The following is a 15,626-nucleotide window of genomic DNA, read 5'->3' on the forward strand; positions in this document are numbered from 1 at the left end:
TAAATGGAAGAATTCTTCTGTCAATGTAGCTGCATCTACTTTGGGGGTTAGGTTGACCTAACGACATTGCACAGGGTGAAATTTTTCACAGCCCTGAATGACGTAGCTAGGTCAACCTGAATTTTAGGTCCAGACCAGACCTAAAGCAGGGGCCACGAATTTACACTTTTTAAAAACAAATGTGTGTTTAATGAGAAAAAGGACCTAACCCAGCACACTCTGAAGTAAGTGGCAGTCTTCCCAGTGATTTCCATGGGCACTGGACATGAGCCAAAGAATGGAAGTTTCCCAGGTCTTTGAAATAGATATATGCTAGAATGTATGTGAAAATCCTTTATATTGGATTTATATATATTTAGGTCTTATCCTTTATATTGTTTCTCATTTGAGCAGGAAGAAGAACCGCTTACACGATAGGACTTTAATTAAAATTTCATTGTTAATTTTATTTTGCTCCACTGACTGCAGTAATTAAGTTATTCTGACTTTTATGCAAAGATCTGCATTCAGTTTCACAATGTATATTGCACTATATTTTTAGAATCTCTTCACTTCAAGCAATCTTCTCCTTTCACATAATGAAATCTTAATCCTAAACACCACAAGAGCAAACATTTGCTTAATGTAAATTGTGATCTGTAGCAATACTAAAAGGAAAAAAAGGAATTCATACTTATGCAGAAATTAATAACAAAAATGCACGTTCCGCCAGAGTGCTTGAAAATTTGTGGAATCAGCACATTTGAACTGTATTTTGATTGCATAAGGGAAAACCTCGGTCATTTAATTAATTGTGAACAGCAAACCTCTTGCTTCTCTTGTGTGGGTCCATGGTGTAAGGGTTGAATGCAGGGAGTCTCTCCCGCATGAGAGGGAGGATGCTGCCTAGCAGTCCTTTGAGACTGCGTGGGCAGTCAAACTAACACACCCAGCAGGGCTCCAACAGGGAGTGGTCAGCTGTCCTTAGTGCACAGCCAGCCTTCCCACACTGCACAGTACCCTGCCGTACACAACCTGAATAATTTACCAACTATCCACTCTGCTTCAGAAACTCCTCTGCCATCCTCCACCATTACAGCACTTCATTCTCATGTTGACCAAATTTTGCCCCAAATATGTCGCTGAAAATTTTGTCCCAAATCTACTTCTTCCCCAATATGCTAATGTTTACAGACATATATTCCCAATTCAAGTATATGAAAACATTTACTTAAGGCGTCATTTTAGTTAACAGAATTTTTATGTGATTTTACTCTTAATATTATAGCTCAAGTTAAATTATTTAGAATTCAAACCATCGTTATTCCAGATCCCCAAAACTACTCTCCGTAAAGCACATCAGGAGTGTTTGAATTTTGATATTCATTTTTTTCTTAACATAAGAAGCAGCTAGAGAAGATTTCCTTTTATCACAACTCTGGAAGGAGAAACTACAACTTCAAGCTGTACAACCCCCCCTTTCATACACCATCGTAAACATTTATTAGCAAGAATGATCCAAGTCTCCTGAACCAGCCATATTCTACTTTTTCAACCATTAATTTTTCAGGTCATCAATTTCCTTTATTTACTTATGCTAATACAAATAAACCCTGTGTGCATGCTGTCCAATACACATATTATCATTCATCATGTTTATTAGATTACTGCCTAAGGACCAACCACGAACAGGGCCCGTTTTACCGGGCACTGTATAAACACAGAGTAGAATTCTCCCTGCCCTGAAGAGCTTACAAGCTAAACAGAGAAGACAGACAAAGGGTAGGGGTAGGGATAGAACACAAGCAGAGCGAACAATGGGATGGCATCAAATGTTACATTCGTTCCTCAATTTTTTCCTCGGGGGAGGGAAGGAGGAGAGGTGAGTTTAGTTAGGTGGGCATAAGCTAAATGGAAAGAAAATAAAGGGAGAAGGGGCACTGTAGGGAAGGGGGTAAGGGAGACAGAAGTGGAGAAGGGGGCAGATGTAGAGGAGAGCTAGTCGGGAATTTTTCAACTCAGGCTGGCTGTTCGTGTGTTTGTAAAATGCCTATTTGTCTAAACAGAAACTTTTTTCACAGATGGAATTTTTGGTCAAGAGAGAGAGAGACCAACCAATCCAGAACGGTCAATAGCTCAAAGGTTAGGGTACTCCCTGGGAGGGGGTAAACCCAGATTCAAGTCCCTGGTCTTCCTGGTACAGATAGCAGAATAAGTAATAATACTGCAATAAAACTGCAGTACGCAAGGCCCCGTCTCAGATTCGACAGTGAGAAGGTCAGGTAATTTTGACTACACACAGTGCTCCTATACTAAACTTGTAACAGAAGCAAAGTGAAAATAAGCTAATATTTCAATGTTACCTAAATAACCTGACATTCTTGTTCCAGGTTAAATTTCTAAAGATTCAACACAAATATTATTTCTGAAAACGCATTTCTGATGTATTTTAGTGTGCATACTGCAATATACACAATACAAGATTATTTTGTCACTGGGGTTTTTTAGTTTATTAAATTGGCATAGTTATCCAGTAACAATGCAGCATCATTGTGTTACCACTACTAGTTCCATTGGAGTTACCAAAAAATTAAGAGCATTTCCTGCTAACTACATAGTTATCTTGTTTTACCACTGTGTGCACTGTGATCATAAATGTAATACATAGGCACCTCAATATAGGCCACTAAATCCATATTTAGGCACCTAAAGAAGTCACCTGATTTTCAGAAGTACTAAACACACACAGTTCCCAATTAAGTCATGGGACTTCAGGTGCTCAGTACCTCTGAAAACCAGGCTAATTTTAATTTAGTGCCTAACTTATGACATTGAAATTTTAAAGTTTTAAATGACAAACTGCCAAAAATTTAAACTAAACATTATTAGGCTTTAATATAAGGATTTTGTTCCAGTAAAACAGCAAACATACTGGACAAATATATGGAAGGACAGGAGAATTGCCTGTGTCAACCTAATGTTATTGTGTAATTGCAGTTATACAGTGAATATTGTATGAAAAGATATGCAACAATAGCGACACCTAGTGGCACTTATAATTACAAAAGTGATGCAATTGCTGAAGAAAAATTGTTTTAAACATTAAGTGAATTTAGCTTCATGCATTACTATATATGACAAACATTATAACTAAGCTAGCAAAATAAACCATTTTCCTATAAACTAATTGCCATGAAGTTGAAAACAAGTCAACTTAAGGAGAAAAAAAAAGCTGAAAGCAGTTTCGGGTCACGCACCTTCTTGAGGACCTGTCAATTTTCATAGTTCTACACTCATTTTCTTCTTCTATTAAAAAGCTTTTTTCTGTCTCGCCCTGTTTGTGTGAGATTAGCTCACTGATTATACAAGGGAAAGAACGGTTACTCACCTTCTTGTAACTCTTGTTCTTCAAGATGTGTTGTTCATGACCATTCCAATCAGGTGTGTGCACGCGCAGACGTGCATAGTAGCTGGAAGATTCTTCCCTGAGCAGCAGACGTAGGGTCAGCCTGGGCACCCCCTGGAGTCACGCCTTCATGGTGCCCAGTACTGTGCCCTGTCGACCCTACACCCCCTCAGTTTCTTCTTGCCGGCTACTCCGACGGAGGGGAAGGAGGGTGGGTATTGGAATGGACATGAACAACACATCTCGAAGAACAACAGTTACAAGAAGGTGATGAACCATTCTTTCTTCTTCACGTGCTTATTTATGTCAATTCCAATCAGGTAACTCGCAAGCCCAAGTTCAGGAGTTGGTGTCGGAGTCATCCATTGACTGGAGCACTGCTCATCAAAAGGCCGCATCGTCTCTGGCCTTCTGAGTAATTGCATGGTGAGTGGTGAAAGTGCGGAGAGAGGACCAAATCCTTGCTCTGCAGATTTCCCAAGTGGGGACCTGTACCAGGAATGCTGTTGACTAAGCCTGCGCCCTGGTGGAGTATGCAGTAATCGGGGGTGCAGGAACCCCTGTCAGGTTGGAGCACTCGCGGATGCAGGATGTGATCCATGACAAAATGTATTGTGACGACACAGGCAGACCTTTCGTTCTGTCCACCACTGCCACAAACATCTGGACCAATTTTCTGAACGGCTTCATTCTCTCAATGTAAAAAGCTAGTGCTCTGAGGACATCCAGAGAGTGGAGTCTCTGCTCCCTGCTGCTGGAATGCGGCTTAGGGTAGAATACCGGGAGAAAGACGTCCTGGTTAATGTGAAACTGTGATACAACCTTTGGAAGGAAAACAGGGTGAGGTCTAGGCTGCACCTTGTCCTTACAGAACACAGTATAAGGGGGCTCTGAGGTTAAGGTCCTGAGTTCAGACACCCTCCTGGCCGAGGTTATTGCCACCAGAAATGCCACCTTGTAAGAGACAGAGAGAGAGGAGGGAGCACGTTGCCCAAGGCTCAAAGGGCGGTCCCATTAGTTTACAAAGGGCTGGGTTGAGGTCCCAGGCTGTGGCAGGCTGTTGGACGTGAGGATATAGACTGTCGAGCCCTTTTAAAAACCAGCTGACCATAGGGGTAGCAAACACCAAGCAGCCCACCTTGCCCCAGTGAAAGGTGGAGATGGTGGCTACGTGCACCCTTATCGATGACAACGAAAGCCCCTGCTGCTTCAGATGGAGGAGGTAGTCCAGAAAAGGCGGCGCTGGGGCCAGAGTTGGGGATGAATGGTACTGCGCCGACCAGATTGAAAATCTCTTCCACTTGGCAAGGTAGGTAGCTCTCGTGGAGAGTTTTCTACTGCCAAGGAGGACTGGTCTAACCTGTTCTGAACAGGAAAGCTCCATCGGTTTCAACCATGGAGGTTCCATGCCGTGAGGTGAAGCGACACGAGGTTCGGTGTTGAAGACAACCATGATCTTGCGTCAGAAGGTCCAGGAAGAGTGGCAGCATGACTGGGGCTTCCACAGACATGTCTAGGAGAGATGTGTACCAGTGCTGTCAGGGCCATGTTGGAGCTATCAATATAACCTGAGCTCGTTCCCTCCAGATCTTGAGGAGCACCTTGTGAATGAGCGGTATGGGCGGAAAGGCATATAGGAGACGACCTCCACAGTGGAGGAGGAATGCATTTGCTCTGGAGCCCAGGCTGAGATTCTGGAAGGAGCAGAACTGCTGGCACTTCCTGCTGTGTTGCATGGTGAAAGCCCCACCCCTGAAAGATTGAAATCACGACGTCTGGGCAAAGGGACCACTCGTGGCCATGAAACGACCTGCTGAGGTGGTCCGCTAGCTCATTCTGTACCCTGGGGAGGTACGACCCTTGTAGGTGTATTGAATGTTCTACACAGAAGTCCCACAGTATGAGGGCTTCCTGGCACAGGGGAGAGGAGCATGCACCCCCATTTGTTGATATAGAACATTGCAGTGGTGTTGTCCATAATGACTGATGCACATTGTCTTTTAAGTATGCCTGGAAGCCTGGCACGTCAGGTGCACAGCTCTCAGCTCTCTGACATTGATGTGGAGAGCCAGATCCGCCTGAGACCAAAGACCTTGAGTCCTGCAGTCTCCTAGATGTGCTCCCCAGCCCACGTCTGATGCATCTGTCACTAGAGACATGGACAGCCATGGACTGGTGAAGGGGACTCCTGAGTATACCTCCTGAGAGTCGAGCCACCACAGGAGGCAGTCCAGAACTGGGTGAGGTAGGGTCACTATCCTGTCCAGGTGGTCTCTGGCCAGGCACTACACTGACACGAGCCACGACTGAAGAGGTTGTAGCCTGCGCCTGGCATGCTGCACCACATAGGTACAAGCCACCATATGTTCCAGAAGCTTCAGGTAGTTTCTTGCTGTGGCGGTGGGAAACTGTCTGAGGCCTCAAAAGGTATCAGTCGGGGCCTGAAACCTCGCTTGCGGTAGGTATGCCCTGGCCTGGATCAAGTCCAATACTGCCCTTATAAACTCTACCCTCTGGACGGGGGACAGAGTGGACTTTGCTTCGTTTAAAAAGAGACCCAGGTTGACAAAGGTGGCTCTGATAAACTTGACCTGAACCTCCACTTGGGTCTTGGAGCGGCCCTTGATCGGACAGTCATCGAGGTAAGGAAACACCTGAACCTGTTGCCCGCGCAGAAACGCAGCGACAACTGCCATGCACTTGGTGAAAACCCAAGGTGCTGCTGACAGGCCGAACGGGAGGACTGCAAATTGTTAGTGGGTGTCACGAACCTGAGGTACTTCCTGTGCGGCTGAGTGATCACGATATGAAAGTATGCGTCCTTCAAGTCGAGGGCAGCATACCAGTCTGCTGGATCCAAAGAGGGAATGATGGAGGTCAGAGAGATCACGAGGAACCGGAGTTCTTTATAAACTTCCGCAGGTCCAGGATGGGCCTGAGGCCGCCTTTGGCTTTCGGTATTAGGAAATACTGGGAATAAAAATCCTTGCTCCTGTGCTCCCAAGAAACCTCCTCCACTGCCCCTAAAGATAGGAGCAATTGCACTTTCTCAATAAGGAGTTGCTCGTGAGAAGGATCCTGAAGAGGGACAAGGAAGGGGGGTGGAAGGGTAGGAGGGCACAGAATTGGATGGCGTATCCCGTCTACCGTGCGGCGCACCCATCGGTCCGAGGTGATACAGGACCATGCACAGTAGAAAGGGGATAATCAGGACGAGAAGGTAAGGATCCATTGCCAGGTGTGGTACACAGTCCTCAACTGTACCTTCAAAAAGGCAGGCTTGGGGCCGGAAGACTGCTTTGGTTGTCCCAACCTCTAACCAGACGGTTGACACAGCCTTCCCCTGCAACTTCTGTTACGGTCTTCTGAAGCCATCTTAGCAGTTCTGCTGACCGAACCTCTGGGTAGGCTGCAGGCAGAAGTGTCTCCGCTGATTGGAGGATGTATAGAGGCCCAGGGACCTGAGGGTGGCTCTGGAGTCCTTCAGGCTATTTAGCCTTTTGTTTGTTTTCTCAGAAAATAGAGTCTCATCCTCAAAAGGCAGGTCCTGTATCAAAGGGGAGACCCGATCCCTGGAGCCATGAGCCCCTTCTCATGACTACACCCGTGGTCATGACACTAGTAGCACCGTCTGCTGAGTCAAGTGCTGCTTGCAGAGATGCCCTGGAGATCAACCTCCCCTGCTCGACCAAAGCCGAGAACTCGGCCCGGCAGTCTGAGGGGAGCAACTCTGTAAACTTAGCCATCGCTGAGCAGGTATTGTAGGCGTATCTGCTGACGATGGCCTGTTGGTTGGAGATTCCGAGTTGCAGTTCCCCCACGGAATAGATCTTCCACCCGAACAGGGTCAAGCTTTTTCGCGTCCCTAGTCTTGGGGGAAGGTCCTTGGAAACCCTGCCTCTCTCTCTGATTTGCAGCGTCCACCACCAGAGAGTCAGGCTGTGGGTGGGTGTATAAATGTTCATAGCCCTTGGAGGGCACAAAGTACCACCGTTTATTGCACTTGGCGATAGGCAGAAGGGAGGCTGAGGTCTGCCACAGGGTCCTGGTCATAGCCAGGATGGTTTTAATTAGTGGTAAGGCCATACGGGAAGGGCCCGAAGGGGCCAGGATGTCTACCATAGGGTCTGCATCATCTGTAACTTCTTCTGTGTTAACGCCCAGACCCTGTGCGACCCGGTACAGCAACTACTGCAACACCTTGGAGTCTTCCAGGGCTGGGGCAATGGTAGCGCCTGCAAGCGCCTCATCTGGGGAAGATAAGGAGGAGGCCTCTAAGGGAGGTGGCTGTTCACTTCCATCTCCGCCAGAAGGATCACGTGAGCCAGTGGGGACAGGGATGGGCTGGTCCGGCCTCGGTGCCAAGAGGAGTGCCAGCACAGGTGTCAACGTCGCCCCCCACGTCGGTGCCAGAGGCGCTGTTATGCGGTGTGTCTGCACCCAGGTGGTCATCGACATCAGTGCAGGCAGAGTCGAGGATGCCATCAGTGCCGCTGCCGTCGCAGGAGCCGGTGCCGAGGGCACTGTCAGCATCGTGACCTGAGCCACTGGCCGCTCTGGTGCTGAAGGCACTGCCAAAAGGCGCACCACCATTGGTGTCGACGTCAGCAACGTTGACGCAGACGCCAACATCGATGCCGCAGATAGCTGCTCGGCCGCTGGACGTGATGGGACAAAGGTAGCGGACATGACTGAAGTGGCATCCAAGTGAGAGCCTTGGCTTGGACCCTGGGCTTGGTCGAAAGCTGATGGAGTCCAGAAGGGCCACTGAGCTGGGTTCTGCCACTGAGGGGCCGACTGCCTCAGTGGGGACCTCCTATGGTGCCTGGAGGATGACCTTCTGCTCCTCCTATAGTCGGAGCGGTACGAATCTGATTCTGACTCGGAAGCCTCGGAATACGAGGACCAAGGCGGTACTGCACCTCTTGATGTGGAGCGTCAGGAGTCCAGGGACCAACTTCGCTCCCTGGACAGAGGTGTCGGAGCCTGTGGTTGCCGAGGTGACAGGGAATGGCACGACACCATAGCCAGCTTTCCCTTAGACTGCACAAGACGGGATGGAGCCTGCGGTGCCTGGGGGGCGAGAACGAAGACGTGAGTTTGAGCAGGTCCTGCGCTGCCCCAAACGCTTTAGGAGTAGATGGAAGCAGCAGGTTCTCAGAGGGGTTCAGCGAACGCGACTGGCCTGGACTTGACTGCCTCCCCTGGGCAGGAGTCGACGTGGCCACCCCTTGTGTCTCAAAGCTGTGATCCGACTGTGGTGCCACTGAAGGCTGGTCTCTGGGTCTAGGTATTGGGGATCGACCCCTTTTGACCCTCTTCTTCTTCTACACCGACGACTGGGACCAGTGCCGAAGGCTGGAGTGTCCTCGAGACGCTCCATGACAGTGCAAAGGCTCCTTGGGAGAGTCTTTCTTCGGCACCCGGTCCCTCCAAGAGGGCACCGACACGCTCCGCATCGAAGACAACGTGCTGGTGGTAGGGTCCCTGGCACTGGGATCCTACTGTGGTCAAAGAGCTGCCTCCATGAGGAGGATTTTAAGCCGCTGCTCTCTCTCTTTCAGGGTTCTTGGTTGGAATTGCCGACATATTTTACAGCGGTCTTTTTGGTAACCTTCGCCCAGACATCACAAACAAGAGGTGTGGGGGATCACTCTTTGGAATGCGCTTCACGCAGTCCTTGCAGGTCTTGAAACCTGGGGATCACAGCATGCCCTGGGGGCAGCAAGGACAGGGGAGGGGGGAAAACCCCGCAACAGAACTTACGAATAATTAACTAGGTAACAAACTATACTAACTGACTAAACAAGAAGTATACGAGAGTCAAGCTGCTAAGCCACTTACCGGAGCAAGAGCCAGGGAAGTTCCAGCTACTGCCACTGTAGGTAAGAAGGAACAGAGGGGGTGGCGGGTCGGCAGGGCACTATATTGGGAGTCAGGAAGGTGTGACTCCAGGGAGCGCCCAGGCTGACCCTACGGCTGCTGCTAAGGGAAAAATCTTCCAGCTACTGTGCACATCCGCACGCACACAAAATTGGAATTGACATGAATACGCACTCGAAGAAGAAACAATAAAACTGACTACACCCGAAGTCCTGTCTAATGCACAAAAGTAAACAATCCGAAAAGACAGAAAAAATATTTTCTATTCTAATCTTTCAGTTATAGTAATCACTGGGTGTTACTTTAACAGTGAACAAAGAAGTTTCAGAGAGAAGTAAAATTTAAGTTGACAACATCCATTTAACATATATATTTTAAAAACCCTATATTAAAAGAACACTGAGGTTGCAGTGTCAAGCACTCAAAAGTAGGGAAATGACAGAATTAAGGTTGCCTGTGCAAACTACCTCCAACAGATACAGACATGCAACTTCATGAAAGCTGCACTCTGTTGCAAAACCTGAACAGACCTCAGACACTCTTGTAACAACAGATCAGAACGACTATCACATATTGACTCCATACATCTGGGGAGCTAGGCTGCCTTAATACTGCTGAGGTCTCAGTTAAGGTTTTGCATTAGAATACGAGTATGAAGAAGCTGAGGTACATATTGCCTTTTGGTATCAGTCAGATGAGGAAGTGAAAAGCTTATGGAGCATTAGAGCGTTATCTATAGCATTGTAGGCAATGTGAAAAAGGCTAGAAATGCAGGAGACTTTTCCCTTAACTTGTTACTTCCATGCTTTTCAGGTTTTGCATAGATAGGGTCTATACTGATGTAGTCTTAGCTGTCACTAAATAAAGTTTTTTATATTTATTTCCTAGTCTTTTATACAGGGTTTGTACCTCACTGGATAGGTACACATTGTTAGGCAGAGGAGAAGGGGAAAATGACAAAGTAACTGAATATGAAACACCCATACTTTGGTGTGCCCTATAATTTACAAATACGAAATAAGTGTGTGTGGCAGGATGTTCTCTTTGTGTGAATTAAATAAACCACTTGTTTTTATACAGAAAATTGGTCTACCTCTTTCCCAAAGTGTGGTGCCCAGAATGAGTATTCCAGTTTAGGCTTCACTAGTGCAGAGCAGAACAGGACAATTGCCTCCCATGTCTTACACACAAGTCAGAATAACATTAGCCTTTTTTGCAACTGCATCACATTGTTGACTCATATCAATTTGTGATGCACTATAACTCCCAAATTCTTTTCAGTAGTACTACCATGTAACCAGTTATTCCCTATTTTAGAATAGTCCATTTGATTTTTCCTTCCTAGGTGAAAATTTGCACTTGTCTTTATTGAATTTCATCTTGTTGAATTCAGACAAATTCTCCAATTTTTCAAAGTCCTTTGAATTCTAATCCTGTCCTCCAAAGTGCTTGCAACATCTCCCAGCTTCATGTCACCTGCAAATTTTATAAGCATATTGTCCACTCTACTATCCAAGTCATTAATGAAAAGTATTGAATAGTACCAGAGCCAGGACTGACCCTACAGGATCCCACTAGATGCATCCTCCCAGTTTGATAGCACACCACTGATAACTACTGTGAGAACAGTCTTTCAACCAGATGTGCACCCACCTTATAGTAATTTCACTTATACAGTATTTCCCTAGTTTGTTTATGAGAATATCCTGTGGGACTCCATCAAAAGCCTAACTAAAATCAAGATCTCTCACACCTACTGCTTCCCTCCCCAAACCATTAGGCCAATAACCATGTTTCCATTTTCTGAAACAAAAAGTTGTCCCCTATACACTCCAAGAACTTATGGAAAATTCTGGGTTCGGCTGTATTACTTTTGCAACAGCTGTCTGGGTATTTAAAGTCCTCCATTACTACCAGGTTTTGTGTCTTGGATATTGCTGTTATTTGTTCTAGAAATGCCTCATCCACCTCCTCTTCCTGATTTGGTGGTCGATAGACCTCCAACAATGAAATCACCCCTCCCTTTTTAACCCCTTTTATATTTTCCCAGAGACTTTCAACTGGTCTGCATCTCTCCTCTTTTCAGACATCAGAACAAGCATATATATAGTTTATACCCATATATACACCTCCTCGTCTTTTATCCTGCCTGTCCTTCCTGAACAAACGATATCCCTCATACCTAAATTCCAATCATGAGACCTACCCCATAAAGTCTCTGTGATACCAATTAAGTCACAATCGGCGGAGGTGAGATTTGAACACATGATCTCCTCTTTCCCAGCTATATTTGGAAGTTGCCTCCCCTTTCACCCTCCAACATTAATACAATCATAGTAACTATTTTGGGGGGTATGGTACTGCTCTAATTTTTGGGTAGTAATTATGATGTTTCATCTATTTGTCATGGAATTCCTGCAATTACAGAGCAGTAAGAAGTGTCAACAACAGCAATACATCTGTCTGCGATCAGTAAATATTTCAGAACTCCCTATGAGCCACCACTAGAGCCAGAACATCCACAGTTAATTATACACAAAAATAAAATTGTTTCCTAAGACCAGCAAGATGAGTCGCTGTATAGTAAAAATAGCAGACATTTCAAAAATGAATACATTGCAATTCCCTGGGAGTCCTGATGCTCTGAAAATCATGGACCAGTTACTCAACTTCTGGAGGATCATTTTGGAGTCTGATCCTAAGATGTGCTGACCACTGTAATTCCCATTGAAGTTTTTGGGAGCTGTAGATGCTCAGCATCTTTCAGGATCAGGCCCTTTCTGTAAAATTACACTTTAACTTTAAATTAATGTTCAGTGTTACAGGAGATATTTTTGACTCAAGAGCTTAATCTTGGCAACACAGTTTAAACGAATCGAGATGTTTTCATAACATTATTCTTCACATAAATCCATAAAAGCATGCAACATTTTCAAATTAGTCTTGGCTGAGGCAATGCTTTGCAAACGTAAAGTTAGCATCAGATGGAGCTTACCTATTTTTTTTGGAATTTTCATCCTTCCCTCTTTTAACTCCAAAAATTCTTGTAATCAGGGTACTAAACAGAAGAGTGGAGGAATTTCTCACCTAAAGTATAAAGAAACGTGGAATAGGTATTAAGCAACTTTCAAATCGCACTGTAAACTGGATTTTAAATTTAGTTGTAATTTAATTTAGAATTTTTTAAAACAGCAACAGAACATTTTACATGCCAGACCAGACAAACGGACCTTAATCTAGCATCCTTCTTAAAGGCACAGGAAGGTGAAAGTACTTTGTTATACAATACTTAACATGTAAGTAGAGCAGACAAATAGTTTAATGAACTCCAGTGCCCTAAAATGGTTTAATGGAGAAGATTGTGTGGCTTAATGGTTAAAAGATCAAGGTTGGAAAGCAAGCAATTTGGCATCCATCCCTGACTCTGCCACAAACTTCCCGTGTAACCTTGCGTAAATCACTAACCTCTGCCCCATTTCCCTATCTTTAAAACAAGGAAAAGAACATCTACTAGTGGCTCCAACTCCTTTAGCCCAGGGACCATCTCACAAACAGCTCCCGGAAGTATGAACTCTCACTCCACAACATGCTTATGAATGTTATCCAAAATGGGTTCTTCCCCACTGCTATTCTTCAGTTTTGCTAGTGCCACCGTAAGGGCCTAGACTATAGCGTTTTTGTTTTGTTTTTTTCTGGAATGGATTTTCAATGGTTGGCACCAGACAAAGGATACATGCTAACACAGCAGGCAATTGGAGAGTCTAGAGTAGGCAAATTCTCATTTCTTTGTCCTTAAACAGGAATTTTCTCTTCAGTACTTGCTGGGTTCTTCTGCCTTCCCCTCTGCAGGCCAATGCCTGCTCCCTGTTTTAGGAGCCATATGCTTAGCCTCATAAGTTCTGCCTTTTCCCAGTCCTCCCTGAAAAAGAGGTCATCATCTGCCTCGTGGAGCAGGTAGGGATCAGTAGCCATATAAAACTATATTCCATTCTGCAATGAGTACAGCTATGGAAGCATAGAAATGATGGCACTGCAGACTCAGGAGTTTCAACTTACATCTGAATTTTCTGATTTTTTTTTTACATTTTTCTACTTTCTCCCATTTAGTTTCCCCAACAAACACTTATATCTAAATTTTAACAGGCTGCTTTGTTATGCAGTACAACAAGTGCAAAACATTTACCATGGTATTTACAATGCACCGTGGTATCTAAACAACAAAAAACAATTATATGTTAATTAGCCAAAAACTGTGTGTGTGTTTTCTATAATATCTAATTTAAGAGTTTCTCAGATAATTATTACCAACACACTAAGGTACCCTTTCTCAGTCACATTATCTAAAAAGGAATATTGATTCTATTTATCATGGGATTAAGAAAGTGGATCTTGGGAGTGGATCTCTGCATGTCTAAGGATGGTGAGTACCTTCCCATTGCAAAGTGCAACACTGATGATACCTGTCAATAACAGTACCAGAGTTGATGGCTAGGAGTCAGAGGAAGCAATAGTGGGTTTCAGGGAACCGAAGACCAGTGAAACACTCAGCAGAAACCAAATCAAATTCAACTAGCACATAACAGTTCAATGAGAATCACAGCTTTCATAATTCACAAAACACTGAGACCTCAGTCCAGAGCTCATCTCCCTTACCCGCAAAGAACATCACAAATTCATTCATCAATCAATCAATCAGATGTAAGTACTATTAAGAAAGTGAGGCTTTCCGGAATAATCAGTCTGGGAACTACTGCAAAGTTCAGACATATCCTTGGGCTATATCAAGGACAAGGAACAAACGTAAGCCCAGGTTTCCAGTAGCCTAAAGCATTTATTTTTAGCCATGACAGGTCATGAGCTATTGGACCTTAAAAATAACATACTGATAACCATCTTGCACTGAGACCCAATCCAATGACCAGAAAAAAAAGTTAGTTGAGTCTCACTAACATGACCACTGACTCACTATCAGCCAATCAGATTTTTTTTTTAATTGGTAAGATAATTTACTTTTGTCACTCTTGAAATTAGACAGAAGTACACTCTGCATTACATCAAACCAACACAAAAAATACATTGATATAACAATACTGAGACCCAAACTGCAGCTTTCCTGTGATTTGTCTCCAGTATTGTGCCATGATATATCACATTCTGTAATACGTATGAACATTCAGTTCATAAAAATTCCATCAGCTGTGGCATAATTATTGACAAACATACAAATGCTTTGATAAGCACCATCACCACATGCTTCTCCAACCTAATACAACATATTAAGAATTAACTTACTGCCCAGACAGGGGATGTAAAACCTAGAATTGCTGCTTGTATTCCATCTGCTATGTAAGGTATGATGTTTTCACCAAAGCGGGTATCCCTAAACAAGGCCCTCAGGATATTTAGAGAATGAACCTGGGGGAAAAAAATAATTATTTGTTTTGTAATATATGCTACTTTATTGGAAAAGTCCTCAAATTACATACTTTAACCATAGCCATGGAGATGAACAAATCCATGCATTTACTCATTTATGCCACTTAATTTCCACTTTAAATTCCATTCAGCATATCACTATTAACAATCAAAGCAATACAATGGCACTATGCAAAGTGCTTTGAAAAGCAGTCATAGTTAAAAAAAAATAATGAAGAAATGATTCACTTTTCTAGCTACCACCACATTTATGAAACATTGAGATTCTTGAATGAAAGAAACTAAAGGATATAAATGTATTTATATTTTTAACAGCAGCAAACATATGACGAAATGAGTGTCAAATTCTTTAATACAGCTAGTAAAGTTATAATGCTTAGCAATCTATCCTGGACAAATAATGCTGAACCTTCTGTATTACAAGTAAAATCAAGCCATAAAAGTTGCACTTTTTCCTCTCCATGAGGAGACAATTTTCAAAATTTCTCAGGATTATCTGAAGCACCAAACCTTGTCAGTAAAGTCAATTTGATCATCCTTTTTTGAGCTTCAGGTACATGATGGTGAAATTTGTCAACCAAGAAGGAAAAAAAAAAAAAAAGATACTCTTTGATTCAGGCCTGGTCTACACTACAAAGTTAGGCACCTTATGTCGACTTAATTGTGCATGTGTCTACACTCAAATTTGTCTTCCACAGATATAAGCGCCTCGTTATGCCAACATAGTAACACCATCTCCCCAAGCAATGTAGAGTTACAGTTGATGTACTTAGGTTAATGCTATGCAAATGCAGATGCTGAGGTAGAGGTACTTATGTTAACCCTAACCGTCCTCCAGCAGCTGTCTGTCCCACAATGCCCCAGACTGACCACTCTGGTCAGGCATTCTGAACTACTGCCAAGAGGTCACAAAGAGCGGAAG

General features: G+C 44.2%; 1 protein-coding gene and 1 long non-coding RNA gene across 7 annotated transcripts in view; one reads left to right on the plus strand and one right to left on the minus strand.

Moving 5' to 3' along the window:
• THADA (THADA armadillo repeat containing) overlaps positions 1 to 15,626 on the minus strand; it is a 301,173-nt gene that overhangs the window by 215,432 nt on the left and 70,115 nt on the right. For 4 of the 6 annotated variants that reach the window (XM_075127132.1, XM_075127131.1, XM_075127133.1 and 1 more), the window contains exons 25-26: positions 14,561 to 14,683; positions 12,264 to 12,355 (exon numbers count right to left, since the gene is read on the minus strand). In XM_075127132.1, the coding sequence (XP_074983233.1) occupies positions 12,264 to 12,355; positions 14,561 to 14,683 (215 nt within the window). The other 2 variants (XM_075127136.1, XR_012667766.1) reach the window with 2 other exon arrangements.
• LOC142071633 (uncharacterized) overlaps positions 1 to 15,626 on the plus strand; it is a 139,642-nt gene that overhangs the window by 48,631 nt on the left and 75,385 nt on the right. The gene's annotated exons all lie outside the window — the stretch shown is intronic.

Source organism: Caretta caretta, chromosome 3, assembly GCF_965140235.1.
Source record: "Caretta caretta isolate rCarCar2 chromosome 3, rCarCar1.hap1, whole genome shotgun sequence".
Classification (NCBI taxonomy): domain Eukaryota; kingdom Metazoa; phylum Chordata; order Testudines; family Cheloniidae; genus Caretta; species Caretta caretta.